Source organism: Typopeltis vanoorti, chromosome 2 (genome assembly GCF_054136105.1).
Source record: "Typopeltis vanoorti isolate ZY-2024b chromosome 2, IOZ_Tvanoo_1.0, whole genome shotgun sequence".
Lineage (NCBI taxonomy): Eukaryota > Metazoa > Arthropoda > Arachnida > Uropygi > Thelyphonidae > Typopeltis > Typopeltis vanoorti.
This window is the reverse complement of record NC_143550.1, coordinates 25,310,168-25,330,707: the sequence shown is the minus strand read 5'-3', so window position 1 is coordinate 25,330,707 and position 20,540 is coordinate 25,310,168. Positions and strand designations below refer to the sequence as shown.

At 36.8% G+C, this 20,540-nt stretch overlaps 1 protein-coding gene across 3 annotated transcripts in view; it reads left to right on the top strand.

The window, feature by feature from the left end:
* Nucleotides 1-20,540, top strand: part of CaMKI (Calcium/calmodulin-dependent protein kinase I) — a 281,064-nt gene that overhangs the window by 214,557 nt on the left and 45,967 nt on the right. For all 3 annotated transcript variants that reach the window (XM_090404109.1, XM_090404092.1, XM_090404100.1), the window contains exon 8: nucleotides 17,069-17,147. In XM_090404109.1, the coding sequence (XP_090260235.1) occupies nucleotides 17,069-17,147 (79 nt within the window). The remainder of the gene's footprint in view (nucleotides 1-17,068; nucleotides 17,148-20,540) is intronic.

Genomic DNA, 20,540 nt, shown 5'->3' with positions numbered 1-20,540 from the left:
AAAACTTAATGCCAAATTTCACATTTTGAAACAATGGCGAAATGTGACTCCCAATCATACGAATCCAACCAATCAGGAGATCTCTCTCGGTAAACAGCCTCCGACAGTGAACAACAAACAAGTGAGACAAGGAGCGACCAACCACCTACAAGCAAGAGTCATGTGATCAACTTATCAAGCCACATATTAAATAACTTAAATAACAGCCAACTGGCACTACTTGATAAAATCCTTCACTTTGCAGTAGCACTTAAAACTGTTAATTAATTGGATGTTATATACCACATAGAAAGAGGCATTAGGGCTCTTCCTATTAATATAGCCGATAAAATTCGATTAGAAACCAGCAATGTTCTGAATAATAAGAAAACTTTGCATAGCATCTTACAAAAACAAAACTAGCAGCAATCAAGTCATTGAAAGCTAATCAAGATATAATTATAACAAAATCGAATAAAGGTAATGCCACTGTCGTCCTTGACAGGTCAGCATCCATCCATCAGATGAATCAACTAGTCTCCGATAACAGCACGTATCAGCTTGTAAACTATAACCCAACTAACAGAATAAAGAAAAAACTGAGAAATTACTTAAGTCCGTCACTTCTTGGCTGTCAGACACAGTTAAAAAACTTATACCCCCCATTACACCTGTTCTCCCAGAATATATGGTGTTCCTAAAGTAGTACACAAACAAAACGTGCCACTTCGGCCAATAGTTGAAGGAATAGATAGCCTTAATTATCACCTAGCCAAGAAATTAGCATCAACACTCAAGGAGTTGGTAGGTCATTTCCCCCTCCTAATTTTGTTTATAAAGTGTTGTGTGTTCTTTATAAAGAACACACAACACTATAAACAAAATTAAAAACATAACACTCGGCACAGATGATTTATTAGTCAGTTTCGATATTTCTGCCCTTTTCACAAATGTCCCAATCAATGACACAATTATTCTCCTACGGAACAAATTTCCGCCCGACATTACGGCCCTCTTCGTCCATGCACTACGTTCTGGTTACTTCGTGTGGCAAAATAAATGTTACCTACAAAAAGAAGGTATGGCCATGGGCTCACCACTATCCTCCCCAATTGCTAACTTGTATAGTTTTGAGCAAAGTGCCTTCACTCTAAAACCTACAGTGTGGCTTAGATACGTTGACGATGTTTTCGTTATCTGGCCACATGGGCGACAAACATTAAGCACATTCCTTAGCCACCTAAACAAGCAACATGAATGCATACAATTTACCATAGAAATTGAAAATCAGAACTCGCTTCCGTTCCTGGTTACACTGGTCACACATCTTCCTTCAGGCAGTCTATCCTTCACGGTCTACCACAAACCGACACATACTGGCCAATACATACATGCTAAATCATACCACCACCCATCACAAAAATATGGGGTCATTAACACCCTTAAAAACAGAGCTATAACAATTTGATCAGCAAGCGCTTAAACAAGAAATAAAAATTATTAGCAACTTATCAAGTTGCTAATAATTTTTATAAATAATGCTATAACAAAAATACTATTAATAAAGTTCTTTATAAAACTTCATCAAAAAAGAATTTAGATTATTATAAAACCATAGCCATCCCATACATTAAAGGGTTATCAGAAAAAATCAACAGAATCCTACACTATTATAACCTCAATGCCACCTTTAAACCACCTACAAAATTAAAAAACATATTCAACTCCTAAGGATCCACTCCTCCCATGGGCACATCCTGGAGTTTATTGCATCTACTGCACCTGTAACTTACCTTATATTGGTGAAACTGGATGTACAATCCCTATACATAAAAAAAAAAAAAAAAAAAAAAAAAAAAAAAAAAAAAAAAAAACACAAAAGACACATTAAATATAACAATTTTGGTGAAGCATAATAATAATAAATTTAGTTTAATCCTTTATCCAAGTGTGAGCAAAACAAAGTTTGGGTCTGAAAACATCTTCAGGACTGAGGTAAGGTAGTACAACACCGGGGAACTCGCAGCAAAGGTGGATCAAGTTCCCAACTCCTTGTTTCAGTATCTCCCATAATGCACAGCACATCTCCTTGCATTATGGGAGATACTGAAACAAGGATATATATACTTAATGCATAGCAGTATAGGAAGGGCCACTACCCATACTGGTTTTGACCTTTATTGAGGTCTCGTCAGTGGGAGCCAGGCCCAGAGTGGAGATAATAAGGCATAAGAAATAGGAGAGGTCATCCTTACTTATAGGAGTTGCCGTCCTCTCAGATCATTCTCTTAACACCGTACACCATATTGATTGGAAAAGTACCGGCTCTTTACACCATACAAAAGCCTGGTATGAAAGAAAATTTAAAGAAGCCTGCGAAATTCTGATTAACCACCCATAATATCAACAATAATGGTGGCATGAAAATTCCAAGAATCTGGATGGCACATATTCAGCCTACTTAATACTTAGTATCTAGCATACTTTAGGACTGTAAGCAAACTTCAGCTAGTATTGGAAACTATTCCATACCAACTGGTTGAAATTTATATTCATAATCATGTTTTTAATATATATATATATATATATATATCAACATGTTGCTCTCCAGCCCAAATGTAATTTTGTAACCAATAAATAATAATAATAATAGGACTCTTAGCATTGAGGTAGTAAAGGTGTTTTTTGGGGTTTTTTTTCTTCACCAGAGGTCAGGCAAATAAGTGTTGTAAGGGTTGTTCAGTAACTTTAGCAAACCATGTAGATTGTAGTGCAGCTTGTTTCTCTGTATATAGTGTATATGCTCCAGAAGATGACCTTGATATGAAGGTCGAAACGTTGAGGGTAGATTTTGGTTTATCATCATCATCAAATTCCTGCCATGTATCCTCAAGGGGTGTACAGGATATAATAGTACTACATGAAAAAATTACATCATTACTAACTTCCTATCTACAATTTTCCTCCAAATCAGTCTGTTACTTGTCAAGACTCCAACATTATCAGATCTTATATTTCTATCGTCTAAGGCACTTTGTACCGTATCAATCCACCTATATCTTGGTCTTCCTCTGGGTCATTTCCTGCCAACCTGGCAGAGAACACTTGTTTTGCTAATATTTTCTCTCCCATTCTATTTAAGTGACGATACCACCCGAGATCGGCTCTGCTAACGCATTCCAGGATGTTGACAATGTCAAGTTCTTTCCTAATATCCTCATTTTTAATATGATATTGCCATTGATGCCATCTGTTCACGCTTCTAATCTTTCTCAGGACTCTCATATCTGCGGTCTCTAGTCTTTGGTCAAGTGTTTTACTTCTGACCCAACTCTCAGATCCATAAGTTAAAACTGGTTTGAACACTGTCTTGTATACTGCTAATTTAGTGTTCCGACTAATTTCTCTCTTATTCCATATGCATTTATTCAATTGACTTCCCACCATACCAGCTTTGCTGATTCTGTTGTCTATTTCCATATTTAATTTACCATCTTCACTAAAAATCGTGCCTAAGTAGCTGAAATGCTTTACTTGTTCCACAGGTTCTCCATTCACAACACAGTTGACATTTTCAGTGATTCTGCCTATTTTCATTGTCTTTGTCTTTTTATTGCTGACCTTCATACCATATCTATTACAACAGCTATTCAATTTAGTCAGAGAATCTTTCAGACTTGTTATTATTAATATGTTATACTTCTAAATAAACAGGATTTATTTAGAAGTATAACATCATCCGCATAAAGCAAAGAGCTGACATTAACATCTCCAATTTTGATATCATGTTTAATACCACTTTCCTTCATAATGTGATCCATATAGATAATGAATAACAGAGGGGTCAATGTACATCATTGTCTCACAGCAGATTTAACATTAAACCATCTTTTCCTGTACTTCCTTCAATTCTAACTGCTGACTTACAATTCAAATAAAGACTACGTATTGCTTGATATAATGCCCCATTGACACCATATAACTGCAGCGTATTGAATAGCTTCTCTCTTGGCACCTTGTCATATGCCTTTTCCAAATCGACAAAACTTAAATACAGATCTTTGTTATATTCCCATGCTTTCTCGGCTATTTGTCGCAAAGTGAAGATCTGATCCTGACAGCCTCTATTTGGCCTGAATCCAGCTTGTTCTTCACCCACCTTTTCTTCCACAATTCTTCTCAACCGTTTCTCAAGTATACTTGCATAGATCTTGCCAGGAACATTCAGTAGGGAAATACCTCTGTAATTCTCACATTCAGTTTTATTTCCCTTTTTATATATGGGTACTATGAGAGCTCTACTCCAATCATCGGGAATTCGTCCCTCTGTCCAGGCTTTCTGAACTATGCAGTGCAGCCACTGTAAGACTTTTATACCACCATACTTCAGCATTTCTGGTCGAATATCATCTACTCCTGCTGCCTTTCCACGTTTCAAGCCTTTGATGGCTTTTTCTACTTCAAGTATGGATATATATTCCTGACTGCATGCCAGGTCAGTGCTTTTTACCACTGTGCTGTCATCACTGCTTGTTTCATTTAGCAGTTTTTCAAAGTAATTACTCCATACTTCAAGGATATCTTTTTCTCCTGTTTTCATGTCATCTTTATCATCTCTAACTCCTTTCACAGCACTCTTTCCTCCATTCCTAAGCTTCAACAACCTCCAGAATATTTTGCCACCTTCTTGATATTTATTTTCTATATTCTTGCCAAAGTCCTCCCATGACTTTTGTTTAGCTAGTTTTACACAGTGTTTAGCATTCTTGCATTTGTATCTATATTCTCTAAGAGCACAAGCTGACTTATTTGACAGGAACTTTTGATATGTTTTCTTCTTTTCTTTCACTGCCTCTTTAATTTCCTGTGTCCACCAGGGATTTCTGATTTTTTTATCCTTGCAGACAACCTCACCACATGCCTCTCTGGCAGAATCAATCAATGTATTCTTCAGAGTTTGCCACTGGATCTCCAAGGTTTGATTCCTGTTCTCAAACTCTTTCATTTTTTTTTCCAATAATCTTTCTGTATTTTAGTCTACAGTTCACATCTGAGAGCTGCTCAACTTTTATTCACTTTAAAACTTTCTTACATGTTATTCTTTTCAATAAGAAATTCAATTTTATCCTGCTCAAGACTAAATAGTGATCACTTCCAATTTCAAATCCTCTGTACACTCTGGTGTCCTGCACCAGGGAGAAAACATCACTGTCAACAATAACATAGTCAATGAGACTTTTCTTATTCCTAGCCACTTCTCTCCATGTGAATTTGTGCACATTTTTATGTTGGAACATGGTGTTAGTAATAACCAGTCCATGTCCTGAGCAGAAATCCAACAGATATTTGCCATTATTATTATCTTTGCTCTTTTCTCCAAATTTTCCCAAAATATTTTTGTTTGTCTCACTGTTATTTCCTACTCTGCTATTTAGATCCCCAACAAGGACCAACTTTTCCTTTTTCATTGTGTCAGTTGCTTTTTCTAAAGCATCAAAAAATTCCTCCACTTCTACCTTAGTAGAAACTTCTGTGGGACCATAGGCACAAATAAGTCTCATTTGTCATTGCCTGAATATAACATTTTGTATTTATTGTTCAGAAAGATCTCACCAGTTTTTGTCCCCCATTCTCATATTTGCCCATATTACTCTACTTGAGACTGACTGCCATTCAAGAAGATTAGCCTTGTATTTTGTGTTGAATACTATGGCTGCTACTCCTTTTCCTTGATTGTCATTGCCTGAATATAACATTTTGTATTTATTGCTCAGAAAGATCTCACCAGTTTTTGTCTTTTTTGTTTCAGTCACTCCCATTATGTCGATCTGGTACTTATCTAATTCCTCAGCTAGCTCCATTTCTTTGCCATTCAGGCTTCTTATGTTAATAGTACCGATCTTTAACTCTGGTGATGTTGAGTTGGGGTTTGTTTTCAGATTTGTTCCAGTAGCTGACTTTTTGCTGTTTGCCCTGGTTCCCTGGCAAAAACAACGGGGGCCTTGTTTAACCGGGCGACGCCCCAGCCGGCATGAAATTTTGTCATGTTGTACCATCATTTTTTATTTTGGTTTAACCAAGAAGAATACAATTTGGTATGCTAAATCCCAAATTGCCAGCCCGTACTCGTTCGTTCAGTATCCAAGTAGATACCCAACAGGGTGCACCATGAGAAGGTGACAATTGGACATTAGGTCAGAAGCCCTGGTCAGTTCTCCGCATTCCTTTAAAGGCTATGTGGAGGTCTCCTCTCAGTTATACAGCTTTAACCATTAAGCACCCCCTTGGTTTTGGTTTATATTAAACTAAAGTTTTACTCGAACACAGTAGTTGTCTCCATAATTTTCCAAAATGTGTACTGTTTTCTTTATTGATTAGGAAAAGAGTAATAATTGCTCAAAGCAATTTAAAAACAGCTACTGTAACATTAGTACCTATTATTATGTATTCACAATAGTTAACATACATATAGAAAATAGAAATGTTAGAACTTCAGTATACTATATTTCATCCAATATTACATGGACATTGTTAGGGAGAGAAGAGAACCATATTTAACTAAAGTCGAAACGTATCACAAACTGTGAGTCACACTTTTTTTGGTGACATTGAATTTAATAATCACTGTTATTAGAGGAACAAAATGGATAACTTCTGTGATTCAAAATTAAATAACTTATTCAATATTTTAAAGGAAAAAATACCACAAAGTAATTACCATAAACAGTTAATGGTGATTACTTTCGAGTAGCTTGACATTGACATTAGACACAGAATTCTTTGGAACAAAACATAGACTCTTCACTCCGGCAAAATTTAAATTTGAACATATGTTCCTTGAAGCTTATGAATCTTTACACATCATTCAAATATTAACCACTCTAAATTGCGTACCAATCTCAAAGTTCTGGTGAGTAATCACCATTAATTGTTCATAATTTTTTTTTAATGTTCAATAAGGTTATTTAATTTTGAATTATGAAAGCAATTCATTTGTTTTTTTGAACTGTAATAGCCATAGTGCATTCTCTTATTTAACTCAGCTGTAACTGAGACAAGGACTATAAGGCACATGCTATATGACTCATATCTTGTGATTAATATTTTGAATGCAATTAACTGATCCTCTCTTCTCTTCCTGATGATATCTATGTAACATCGGACAGAATATATATGATTGTTTTTCCTATATATGTGTTAACCATTGTAAATATATATATATAGAACCATGTTCCTCTAAGACATTTACACCAGGCACAATATAAAATTGTGTTATTTGGTACTTGACCATGGGATTGGTTGCAACAAATCATTAAGTGTGCATTCTAGAGAAACCAAAGTTACATTTAGAAGGGAAAATACTTTTGCTTCTTCATTATATAATTCTTGACTATCACTACTGATAATTAAGAGAAATTCTGTAATGGTTTGTATTTTTAAATTTCTAAAGATATAGGTAATTATATTTTCAATCTTCATTGATCAGTGCACCCTTAGCATATGACCAGCACATCTCAGAATGTGCTGTAGTCAAATATCCCATAATTTACAGTTGTGATATTTGTGTGGTGCAATAAATTACTCTGGCAGGGAATTATATGTTATCCTGTAAACTCCAGTTACACACCTGCAAATTGAAGGGCTTTATTTCCAAAAAAAAAAAAAAAAAAAAAAAAGTGCCTAGCAGTTTCTTTTGCAAAAAATAACTAACCATTGATAAATAAATTTTGTATGTATCAGTTGTATTAATGACTACACAGAGAGACAGATCCAATCAAATTATGAAGTATAATCACATAACTTGTCAGGCATGGCATCAGTTTCACATTACCAGTCGCAGTACTTTTTTTTTATAAGACATAGAAGGATTTATTTTTATGCACTATGACAAATTTTTATTTACAATGCAGTCAAACTGTATGTAGTGAAAAGAACATTCCCCCTCCCCCCCACACACACAAACATACCATCATCACCATTGCACTCCACAGGTATAAGCAAAACAAAGGAAATGTATTACTTAGCAGGAAATGCAGTAAGGGAAATTTTTTTTATGAGTTTTCAATTATCCCCCAGCTGCTCCTCTTTTTATTCTTTAACCCAAAGAAAGGACTTTAGTTTTCAGAAATCCAAGAAAAGCCTGGCTAACCCTAGATTATTAAGAAGGCTGACCTTGTTTTTGGAACTCAGTTGAGGAATAAAACAATGGAATTGCGAAACTCTGTACAAATTCTATGTTTCCAAACCTGGTGAAGTATTAGACACTTTAAGACTGAAATCTGTATCATATTAGGTGATATTAAATTTTTTTTCTGATATGATATAAAAATAGAAAATATCTGATTATTTTATGAAAGAAACAATGACTAGTTTTCTGTATAATTTTGATATATTTCTGATGACTGCACTGGAGGGGAAATACAAATGAAAACCATATTTATGTAAATAGTCAACCTGCAGTAGTATAACTATAAATTTTTAAAAGCAAGTGTTATATATGTACACTTAAAATGAAAAACATTACTTGGAGATATTTTCTATTCCATGGGGACACTATGTGACTGTCATCATGGAATAGAAATCTCAAATAGAAGGTGTGATTTTTTTTCTCTTTTTTTTAATCTGATGCACACAAGAAAGGCCACAAGACCTATAGCACATCAGTGCCATGTGTGGACCAGAGGAATAGAAGAAAGGATGAATTTGTTCACATTTTGTTTGAACAGCTTAAGGCTGGGAAGGCAGAGTAAGGTAGAATGTTCCAAAGGACAGAAGTAGATGGAACGAAAGAGGGGGCAGCGAAGTTGGTTCAGTGAGTTTCGAGATGGACTGTAAAATGGTGTTTGTTATCAACGGGAGTTGTTTTGATGATTTTGGAGGAGAGTGGAGGAATAATAGTGACCAATTCAGTATAGCACTGTCCATGAAAGTATCTGTTGAAGAGGCACAAGGCAGAAATGAACGTATGTGAGAGGGGCATTGAAGTGGTTATGTGAGATAGAAAGGATCATTAATTAGCTGGATTGTCCTCCTCTGAATAGAATCAAGCAATCTTAGAGAGGATTTTGGTGCACCACCTCAAATATAAGAGCAATATTCCATAGCAAGGTGGATTTGACCTTTGCTCGGAGTTGCCTGGTGTTGCACTACCTTACCTCAGTCCTGAAGATAATTTCAGGCGCAAACTTTGTTTGCTTACACTTGGATAAGGATTAAACTAAATTTATTATAGTCTAACCAAGTGAAAAATAAACTTCCAACAGCTTTCTCTAAATCCAGAGTAATTCAATAATAAGGTGGTACACCTGTTGGCAACTCCTATAGGTAAATATGACCTCTCCTATTGCTTCTGCCTTAGTATCTCCACGTTTGGGTCTGCCTCCCACTGATGAGGCCTCAATAAAGGTTGAAACCGATCTGGGTAGTGGTGCTTCCCTTAATGCATAGCAGCATGCATGGAGATGTGCTTTGCATTATGAGAGATACTGAGACAAGTAGTGATGAGAGCTTGGTCCACCTTTGCTCGGAGTTGCCTGGTGTTGCACTACCTTACCTCAATCCTGAAGATATTTCAGGCGCAAACTTTGTTTGCTTACACTTGGATAAAGGATTAAACTAAATTTATTATAGTCTAACCAAGTGAAAAATAAACTTCCAACATTTTTCTCTAAATCCAGAGTAATTCAATAATAAGGTGGTACACCTGTTGGCAATTCCTATAGGTAAATATGACCTCTCCTATTGCTTCTGCCTTAATATCCCCACATTTGGGTCTGCCTCCCACTGATGAGACCTCAATAAAGGTTGAAACTGGTCTGGGTAGTGGCTCTTCCCTTAATGCATAGCAGTATACAGGGTGTTCGGGATAAATTTGACAGTTTCGTAAGGAAAAAGAAAATCTTCTTTGTATCTATTAAATTTAATGAATTGACAAAAAAACATTACAGGCAGAGTTAATTACAATACTATCAACAAGATTTACTCAAAATAACCACCATTAGCATCGATCACAGCTTCAATTCTGCTTCGGAACCTCGAACAAGCTGATGCTACAGTCTCCCTGGGAAGGGCCGCAAAAACTGTTTTAATTTTATCCATTAACTGGGCTTTTGTATTACTGGAAGTGCGATTGGTGTCTTTTTCAACTGCGTCCCATACAAAATAATCCATGGGGTTAAGGTCTGGGGAGTTTGGAGGCCAAACATTTGGACTGGTGAAGTCGTAGAAATTTTCAGACAACCATTTTTGACTTTTCCCAGAGGTGTGGCAAGGGGCCGAATCCTGCTGCCATACATACGGCCTACCATTGTTATCCAGGGCTTGACTACAGTTAGCAACTCCATGAACAAAGCCCGAATTCCAATGCCAGGGTTCTTCAACACCTGTTCCTGCAGATTTGCGAGGAATTCTGCTGTACGAACGCAATCAGATCGTCTGCTAGGGATCTTTCTTCTTGCTACATCCTCGTAGTCACCATTGCAAGTCTCTAGTTCATGCCTGATTGTTTTTACTGTATTCAGGGAGCATTGGGCAGCAGTCGTAATATCCTTATTTTGATGGCGGGCACGAATCATCATGATACAAGTTATTCTCTTCCATGATTCAGGTGGGTTCCAGCTATCCATCCTTTCTGACATCTTGTATATGAATGAAGAAGGGTCCAAACTTTTAAATGAAGAGAAGTGTGTGTTAATACATGTAACTTACGGAAAAATATAATTAATTATAAATATGTCAAATTTATCCCGAACACCCTGTACATGTCCGCAAGGAGATGTGCATTATGGGAGATACTGAGACAAGGAGTGATGAGAGCCTGGTCCACCTTTGCTCGGAGTTGCCTGGTGTTGCACTACCTTACCTCAGTCCTGAAGATATTTTCAGGTGCAAACTTTGTTTTCTTACGCTTAGATAAAGGATTAAACTAAATTTATTATAGTCTAACCAAGTGAAAAATAAACTTCCAACGACTTTGTATGGAGTTAGCAGCTGTGAAGTGTCTTGTTTGAAAAAGTACACCAAGTTTTTTGGCAGTTGCAGAGGCTATAGTTGAAATCTGGTTGTGCCAGGGAAGATCAGAGTTGCAGGGTCCAAGAAGAGAAATCTAATTGTGTTTGGATATCACAGTATTACTGAAGGTAAGGGAAACGGAAGTGAGCTCTTTCTTGTGAGAGATCAGACAGAACTGGGTTTTGGTGGCATTGAAGTTTACAAGGTTATCCTTGCCCCACTAGGATAAAACTAGGAGATCTGAGTTTAGGTACCTAGTTGTGGTAGCTCTTGAGGATTCTAACACTTGAATTCTAAAAGATTTGTCAAATAAAAAGGAGGAATGGAGTGTGCTGTCATCAGCAAAGCTATGGATAAGATTGGAAGTTTGTGAGAGCAGGTGATTAATATACAAGAGTTAGAGAGTGACTAGTAAGAAAGTTGGCAATCCAGTTGCAGAGTGAGGAAGGCAGACCATAGAATAACAATTTGTTAACTAGGTCCCTGTGCCAAACCCAGTCAAATGCCTTTAAAATGTCAAGGACAGCCATGAGTTTCTTCAAATTTCTCCATGGCCGGAGTCCAGAGGTGGATGGTAAAAGCAAGAATATCAGCTGTAGATCACGAGTGATAGAATTCATACACTGCTGGTTACTTGTTGATGATCTTCTCCATAATCTTAGAGAAAACAGAAGTGAGAGCAATTGGACAGTAGTTCATTGGTTGCCTTTTATCACCTTTCTTTGGGATGGACTGGATGTGAACCTGTTTCTATGTTGTAGGATAGATGCCAGTTGAATGGAATAGATTGAAGAGGCAATACAGGGCTGGTGTTAGATCTGGTGCACAGTTTTTTACCACAGTAAGTGGGATACCATCAGGACCAGATGCCTTGTTTTGTTCAAGTTATTAAGGATTCTTCAGATTTCTTTTTGTCAGTAGACTATATGAGACATGAAGGGAGCCATTCTTAGTGGAGTGGAGGGAATTTTTTCCAGGTCATCAATGCAGGAATTGGAAGAGAAGAGTGATGCCAGTAATCGGCCTTGTCTTTTGGTGAGGTAACTCCAGTACCATCCGATTGTGATAGTGGTGGAAACCTGGATGTGCAGAAGTGACTGCCATTTGCCGGGCTGTCGCCAGTTTAGATCATGCCCTGAAGCAAACAATTAAATATTGCCCCTGATGGATTATAAGACAAAAATATAAGAAAATCTCCAATTGTTATTTGTTTTTATTACAAGAGAAGCATAAATACAAAACGATTACATAATCAGTTTAAGCTTTGAAAAACTTCTTTCCGCACTTGCTACGCTAACAAAATTGTTAGCGTAGCAATGGCGCCTATCGCAATATGGCTGAACAAACGCCCTTATTAAGCCACACCGTGAGGCAGGCTGCCTCTACGCTACACCCTGTTGACAATACTGGCCATTTCAGCAGGAGGCGAGTTTGCAGCATTTGGCTCTTTCTAAGTCTGACTTGGACTTGGTGATAATTCTTTTACACTGTTGCGAGTTGCAGAGTGGGAAGCTGGAGTTTTGGTCTTGAGCCATTTATGGTAAACAGAGGTTTTCTTTCTTTTACAGCATTGGCACACTTTTTTTGAGAACCAAGGCGGTGGCCTGGAATTTTGAGTGGAATAAGGGATGAAAGCCTTCATTCCTGTGAGGATGATTTCTGTTATTTGGTCTTCAGCTCTTCTGATCCAAACACTGAACAAGTGTTTGGATCAGAAGAACTGAAGCAGTAGTCGAATATTGGTCTTCCCATTTGGGACCCTTGTAGTGCCAAAGGACACGAGACTGTGAGAATGGACGTTGTTCTGTGGCAAAAGGGACTTGTATGAGGTTATGGTCCAAGTTACCAAGAGGCGAACCGACAACCACAGTATACCTGGAAGGGAAGCTTGTTAGAAAGAGGTCAAATGTGTTGGCAAATTGGAGAGAGTTGTCAGGTATTCTGGTAGGAAGATTGATGATCTGAGATAGATCATTGCTGATGGCAAACACCTCGGGATCTCTCCCTGCTTGATCAGTGAAACTGGAGAAGTGGAGCCAATATGAGTTGTGGACATTGAAGTTCCCAAGAAAGATGACCTTACTTTTGTGTATGTTATTTCGACTACAGAAAGTCATGTTTTAGAGAGAGGTAGTTAAAGTGGTCGGAGTGGTTGACAGAGTTTGGAGAAGGATACAAGGAGCATATGAAAAGGGCAGGTTGATTTGATAGAGAAATTTTGAGCCAGAGCAGATCAAACATTGGGGATTCAAGGATTTGCAGTCTCTGCATGGTATGTTGGTTCTGGCAAATGCATAAGTGCTGCTTTGTGGTGGAAAGAGCTGCATAGTTTGGGCTGTTGAGATTGTCAATTGGAGTGCTTATTAAGAATAGTAGTTTTGGTTTAAATGACTATAGGTGGTGATGGTGCACATCATTTATATTGCTGTTTAGGCCACAGATGTTGATGAAGTGGTTATGGAAACTTTTTTTTGGTAAGAATTAGTGTTGGTGGGTTGTTTGGTTGGATTTCTTATTATTATTATTTTGTTTTTATGGGGATTAACTATTTTTTGTGAGAGAATTTTTGAAATTCACAATAAAATAGTATTTCTTTTGGTTGTAGTTCATTGTGTTTGGTGAGGAAAAGATAAAGAGGAAGTGAGGCATGCAGTGAGAGAGGGGGACAGACTTGCAAACATACTACCCACACAGAGGGAACTCGGTCTCCTGTTCATACGTAGCCTCAACAGTTCCCCTTGCAGCCACAATATTTAGTCTCTCACCATTCACAAACTGGTAAAATACGTGGTTGCAGAATTTTATGCTAGTGGATCAGGAAGCCTCCATATTTGTTATAACTGGTTCGGTCCCATGTACTATTCAGCAACCAGACTGTGGAACCATGTTACTGCTGTATCCTCAAATGGGGGAGGTTATGGGCTCCCTACAGTGAGATTGATATGTCATTGAGGGTATCACTCTCACTGCATGTGGGAAGAGTGGAGGGGACAGAAACCAGACCCCCTTGCTCTAGCAACCAAACATGGCTGCAGCCACTTCAGGTCTCTAAATAAGCAAGGTGGTAGTATTTCACCAGGTGATGAAAGGCATCTAACCTAGTGGTCCTTAGCATTTCTTCCAACTAGGGGGAGATATACTTTTGCAGCAGCAGTGCTAGCCAGGTTCACCAGAGCCCTGTTTGTAGAATTAGGCTATACATCTGGAAGGTGGGGATGACTTGATGAGAGTGTATATATATATTGCGCATCAACAACCCTTTAGTAGCCCATGGAATGGAATAGAATGTATGAAAATGTGCCCACCTGCCTGAAGTGGAAGTGACAAGTTACAGGGTCAAGCAAGCTACTATCAGATCCACAACAACATGCATGAAAAATAACCTGGCTTGCTAGTTTTGTAACAATTTTTGCTGCTGCTACTACTTCTGGCATTCTTAGGTCATAATTTACCTGGATATATAATATTTTGAGTCTCCATAGCTCATATACCACTTCTAGCATTCTGAGATCATAATTTGGTTTCAGCTCTTTGGTTGGAAAGACCTAGTTTTGAATCCTATCTATGATGCAAAGAACCTTTATCAGGACATTTTAATCAAAGGTGGGTAAGCTGGTCTCATACAGACTTTGAGGGTTTTTCTCCCAGAAACCAGAAGTTTTAGTCTCAAAAGCAAACCAATCCTGTTAACACACACACACATATACAGACATGAGATACTATTGGACAAGGAAGGCAATAGAAAACCTTTTTTTTTTTCTGTAACAATTCTGTAGTTAAGTAGTATTGCTACTTCGCCACACATACACACAATATGTTGATGAAATGTGTAAATGTAATCAAACAGAAATCTGAAACTGTCCTAAAGTATTCATTTTAAAAATTTTATGGAATTTACAACCATGTTAAAAAAACTTTTTTTATTATCCCGACGTTTCGATCTTCATATCAAGATCATCATCTGGAGCGTACATAAATATACAGGACAAGCTGAGTTACATCATTAACTGTAAGCTAGAGAAACAATAATTTGATCACCTGTTATTCTACTGGCGTGACCTCTGGTGAAAAAAATAAATAAAATAAAAAATAAATTTTTACATCAAGCTAAATTCTATTTTAGAATGACAGGAATAAACATTCTTTTAGATGGTTTTCTTTCAGAAACAATTGGTGTCCTATTTTTAGTATTAAAATTCTTATTTTTGATTTGCAATACTGGATTTTCTACAGTCCTGTTTATAGTTGTTCTTGGTGAGGAAGGTCAAATATATACCTTCAATATGTTTGGGATTTTTAAACCATCATTGTTCAGATTGGGGTGGTTGCTGATAATCTCACAGGCTTCCTTGAATTTCCGTTCATACCATGTTCTAGTGTAATGTAGACAGCTGGTGGTTTTCCAGTCAATTCTGTGTAAGGTATTCAGGGCACGATCAGAAAGGCCAGCTTCACCATAATTATTATATTTAATGTTAACATTAACATTAAATATAATAATTCTTAGATGAATCTCTTCATCTATTGACTTGGAGATAGTTTTCTTTAAAAGACCCGTGTTAGTGATTGTATTTGGCCAGAATTTTTTTTTTTAATTGTTCTTAAACATTTGTTTTGGAAAATATCCAATTATTACTTTGTGCCTTGGTAAGTTTCCAAGTTTCAGAGCCATATAGCAGTACTGCTCACCCAATAGGTTTATAGATATTAATTTTCACTTTAACTGTAATATTTGATGCTTTCCATAATTTATTTAATGACTTGAAACAGTTTTGTGCTTTAGCAATTCTTTGTACAATGTCTTTGTATGTGCAGCCTTGTTTATTTATTATTGATCAGAGGTATGTAAAAGTATCAACGTCTTCAATTGTTTCATTTTTTAACTTAATTTTATTTGATTCTTCATTTATTCGCATGACAATTTTATTTGATTCTTCATTTATTTGCATGACCTTGGTTTTCTTCTTGTTTATATGAAGATCCACAGTTTTTGCACAATGAGCAAAGTCATCACTTTTTAGCTGTAAGTCATTTAACTTAGAAGACAGAAGGACTCTGTCATCATCTATATGCAGTAGCCTTTTTCAAATCTCTTCTAACCGTACTACTCGTGAAGTACTGCACTCAGCTTGCCACTCCTGCTGCGGTGTCCATAATTAAGGTGGGACAGGTACCTGGGAGAGAAGGCAGACTCCCACTGCATGAGGTGGAAAAATTGGAAAACAGGAAAGAATCACCCCTAACCTTCACAAACTCTAATAGCATTGGGGGGAATTAGCAAGAAGAGAAGAAATACAGGAGGAAAGAAGAGTAGGGACCAGTCTACAGATAATATAACAGGTGTATATTACATGAAGTAAGGCATGGTCCAGCTTCAGGTGCCTTGGGTTTACCATGCTTACTAAAGTGAGCCCTTGAGGAAACTACATGATTAAGATTACATTATTAATAATCTCCTATCAACAGTTTTCTTCCAAATCAGTCTATTACTTGTCAGCACTTCAGTATTGTATCTAACATTTTGTTCTTTTAATAACAAAATGTTAGATACATTTTGTTCTTTTAAGACACTTCTGATTGAATCAATTCGGTCTTTGAATCATCTTTGACTCAAAATTTTTTTATTTTGGAAATAATAGTAGTATAATCTGGAGTAGTATAATTCCAAAGTGTAATCTGTGACCTGCTGTATCCAGGAGAAGTTGCACTTCAGATGCAGTTTTAATCATCTCAGGCCATCCGGTGAATAAAGTAGGTGATGGTGGCTAATAAGCAATTTCCAACTAAGTGTCATCCAGTTTTCTTTTTTAAATTTAGATAAACCACATTTTACTTCCATTTTCAGATTTTATCAGATTAAACTCTATAATCTCATAAGTATTCAGATTCATTTGAGTGAGATCTGAATTTCTTTGAGTGATCTAGAAGCAATTTTGATATTGTTTAATTTGCTTGTTTACTTTGGATCACTTTTTATGTACATTTTTATCAGTGGTGCCTCTAAAATATCCTTATAATGCTTATTATAAAAGTAATGCCTATTCTTATAACATTCCTAATACCTTTTTTCCTTTTCTAGCTAAAGATTTTATTCGTTATTTAATATGTGTTGATGTAGAAAAAAGATTTTCGTGTAGGCAAGCATTAGCTCATCCATGGTAAGTTATTACATAACATATTGTTGTTTGTGTATGTGTTATAACTCAGCTAGAGCAACCAATACTTGAAAACACTTTTATATGCAGCTGTTAGCATAAGCATTTGTAAATGGTTCTACTTTTAATTAAAATATCTAATTACCATATATGCAGTTACTAGGTAACTGATATAAGACTACCACAAATTCTACACTTCTTGCTGACTTCTTCTTACATGTTACTTTTATTTTAATATGAGTAAAGGTAATGTGTGAGAAGCATTTCTTTTGAATTAATTCTATTGGCATATGAACATGCTAATTAACATAAAAACAAAACACCAGTTAGCCTAAAAAAAAGTTTAATAATCAGTATTCAGTATCTTTTATTAATATATTTAATAAAAATGTTCCTCACTTAGGGCATTTAAAGCCTTCACTTTTAATCCAAAAACGTACTTTTGACTTCTTTCCTTCCACAAAATTTCATCTTATTTGCAGACATACACTGATGTCCAAAACCCAAGAACAAACTACATTTTCATATGAAAAAATATGAAAATGTATATGAAAAAATTTATTCCAAGCATACTAATAAATTATATTACACAAAAAAATTGTTATAAATTTCATACAAATTAAATTGCAGTACATTTTTTGGCAAAAGTTACAAATTTCCAAAGGACATAGTTAAGGAATTAATGCAGAGTGCTTACAGAAAACTATGCAAAGAGACATTTCAATATGGAATATGTCCACCCTGAATTGTGATGCAGCTCTCAACGTCGTTCCATTCAGGGTAAGGCCTTGTTTGTTTTCTAGAGGGGAATTTCGAGCAGCAATGCATCTCTGTATTGTTTCCCAAACATGTTCTATTGGATTGAGATCTTGGGAGCATGCTGGCCACTCGATTCGATTAATATTCTTGGTCTCCTAAAGTATCTTCACTGCTCGCATACGATGTGGTGTGGCATTGTCATCCATAAAAATGAATTCACCTACAGCACCATGCAACAATCAAACATGATGCTGAACAATTTCATTGCACTATTATTCACCAGTCATAGTCCCTTTTTCCATCCACTAAGCATAATGTCTCCCCACTCCATGACCCCCAGCACCGCCATATTTATCCCTTTCAAGAACATTTTCTTGATGGTAAGCAGTACCACTTTCACGCCAGATCATGTGTTATCTAGAATCAGATGAAAGACTAAAATGTCTCTCATCTGTAAAGAGTACATTAACCCATTGGGGTCTTGTCCAATTTTTATGGATACGACACCACTGAAAATGTGCTTTAAATGAGCTGTGGATAAAGGGATGCAGACTACAGGCCTTCGAGCATATAGGCCTACTTGTTGCAGACTTCTTGCCACAATTTGTCAAGATATCTGCATACCTGTGCATGTTATCTAGAATCAGATGAAAGACTAAAATGTCTCTCATCTGTAAAGAGTACATTAACCCATTGGGGTCTTGTCCAATTTTTATAGATACGACACCACTGAAAATGTGCTTTACAATGAGCTGTGGATAAAGGGATGCAGACTACAGGCCTTCGAGCATATAGGCCTACTTGTTGCAGACTTCTTGCCACAATTTGTCAAGATATCTGCATACCTGTGCTTGAATGGCGCTGACTCGCAATCTGACCTGCCGCTGTGTGTCAATTACATTCTGCTGTTATAATCAAAAATCTGTCTTCATGTTCTGGTAGACTGAGGGCAACCTCTTACCAAATGTCTGGAACACATTTCATTGGTTTGAAATGCTACCCACAGTCTGGATAGAACACTGTGAGATTCCAAACTCTCTGGCAATATCAGTCATTCTGCGACCTCCTTCAAGCTTTCCAATAATTCTTCCCCATGTGAAATCATCTAGATGATGTCTTTGAGATGTTACAAGACATCTAAGTTTGCAATTTTATTCCTTCACAAAAAGAGCTTCCTTCAATCACAATTCACTTAGTGCAGCTTCCTGCCTTTTATCCTGTTGAGCACTACCACGTGATCCCCTTTGAGTGCAATTAAAAAATTTGAATGTGTACCTGTTTTTCTACTCAGAATCGTCAGTTATACAAATTGCCACAAGCTGATTCATCTGAGTTTGCAGTTGTAATCTTCAGAAATAGTGTTTATGCTTAGGTTTTGGACACCAGTGTATATGGTATTCAACATTTTTAATTATTATTTTATAAAAATGGAGTTGGCCGCTAGAGGGACTCGTGGTGTGTAGTATTTGTTGAGAGCTCCTGATAAGATAAGTGTTATTTTAAGTTATCATTGACAATTTTGCTTGAATATTATGTAGTTTTGTTTGCTTTTCATATCTTAGTGTGTGTGTGTGTGTGTGTGTGTTTTTTGGTGTTGTTTCAATTATTAATTTGATAAGATGATAGAAGCATGCACATGGCTCTGGTAAGAAGGAAAATGGCAGCTAGTAATAATGGTTCGCCATCTTTGTTCAATAACGGTAACATAAAGGAGATTATTCATTGTACTATCTGCGATCTGTGAAATGTATGTGTTGCAGAGAGCATTTGGAGTATGGTTAGATGATGATAGTGGAGTGAATGTGTGCAGAAAATGTAAGGAAAATGAGGAATTAAAGTGTGTTTCAGGTTGTGAGTGTGATATTTTTGTCAAATTTCAGAATGTAGAAAATAGCAATATGATAAGAAATTGCGAGGTTGTGCCAGAGAGCTGTGAGGGTGGTGTAGAAAGTGAGAATGAAGGTATTAATACAGAGCAAATTAATGGTTTAACAGATAATAAAAAAGATGAGATAGATGCAATGAGTGAAATCGCACGATTGAGCGGAGCGATACATAGGGCAAAGCGGCAGCTGGAACATATGCACAAATGTGTACCGAGTGTACCAGCCAATAAAAAAAAGGATGATAGGGAAAATAAGAGTATGATTGTGAGCATAAGCAAAATGAAGGAGCGAGTGCTGTATGGAGATTCGTTAGTACGAGGTGTGATAGTAGAGAATTTGACAAAATCCTACCAACCTGGTGCGCCCATTAAGGATGTAAGTGAGTCTATTAGGGAGCAAAAGCAAAGGGTGAAAGAAATAATGGTGGTGGCAGGTACGAATGATTTGAAAGGAGATAAAATGGAAATGATAGAGGACCTGAAGGAATTGTTTGAGGTAGCAAAAGAGAAGAGTGAGAGAGTTAGGATGATTAATCTTTTTCCGCAATATGACAGTGAAGAGTTTAGGAGGAGGGCCATAATTGCAAATGACTTTATGCGTGGGTTATGCAGGATGAGTGGTGTGGAATTTGTGGACATGTGGAGTGAGTTCGATGGGCGAAAGGATCTATGTAAGATGGATGGCTTGCATTTGAATGGATTCGGTGTAAGGAGACTTGAAAAAGTGTTGTTGAATGAAATGGATGTGCAGA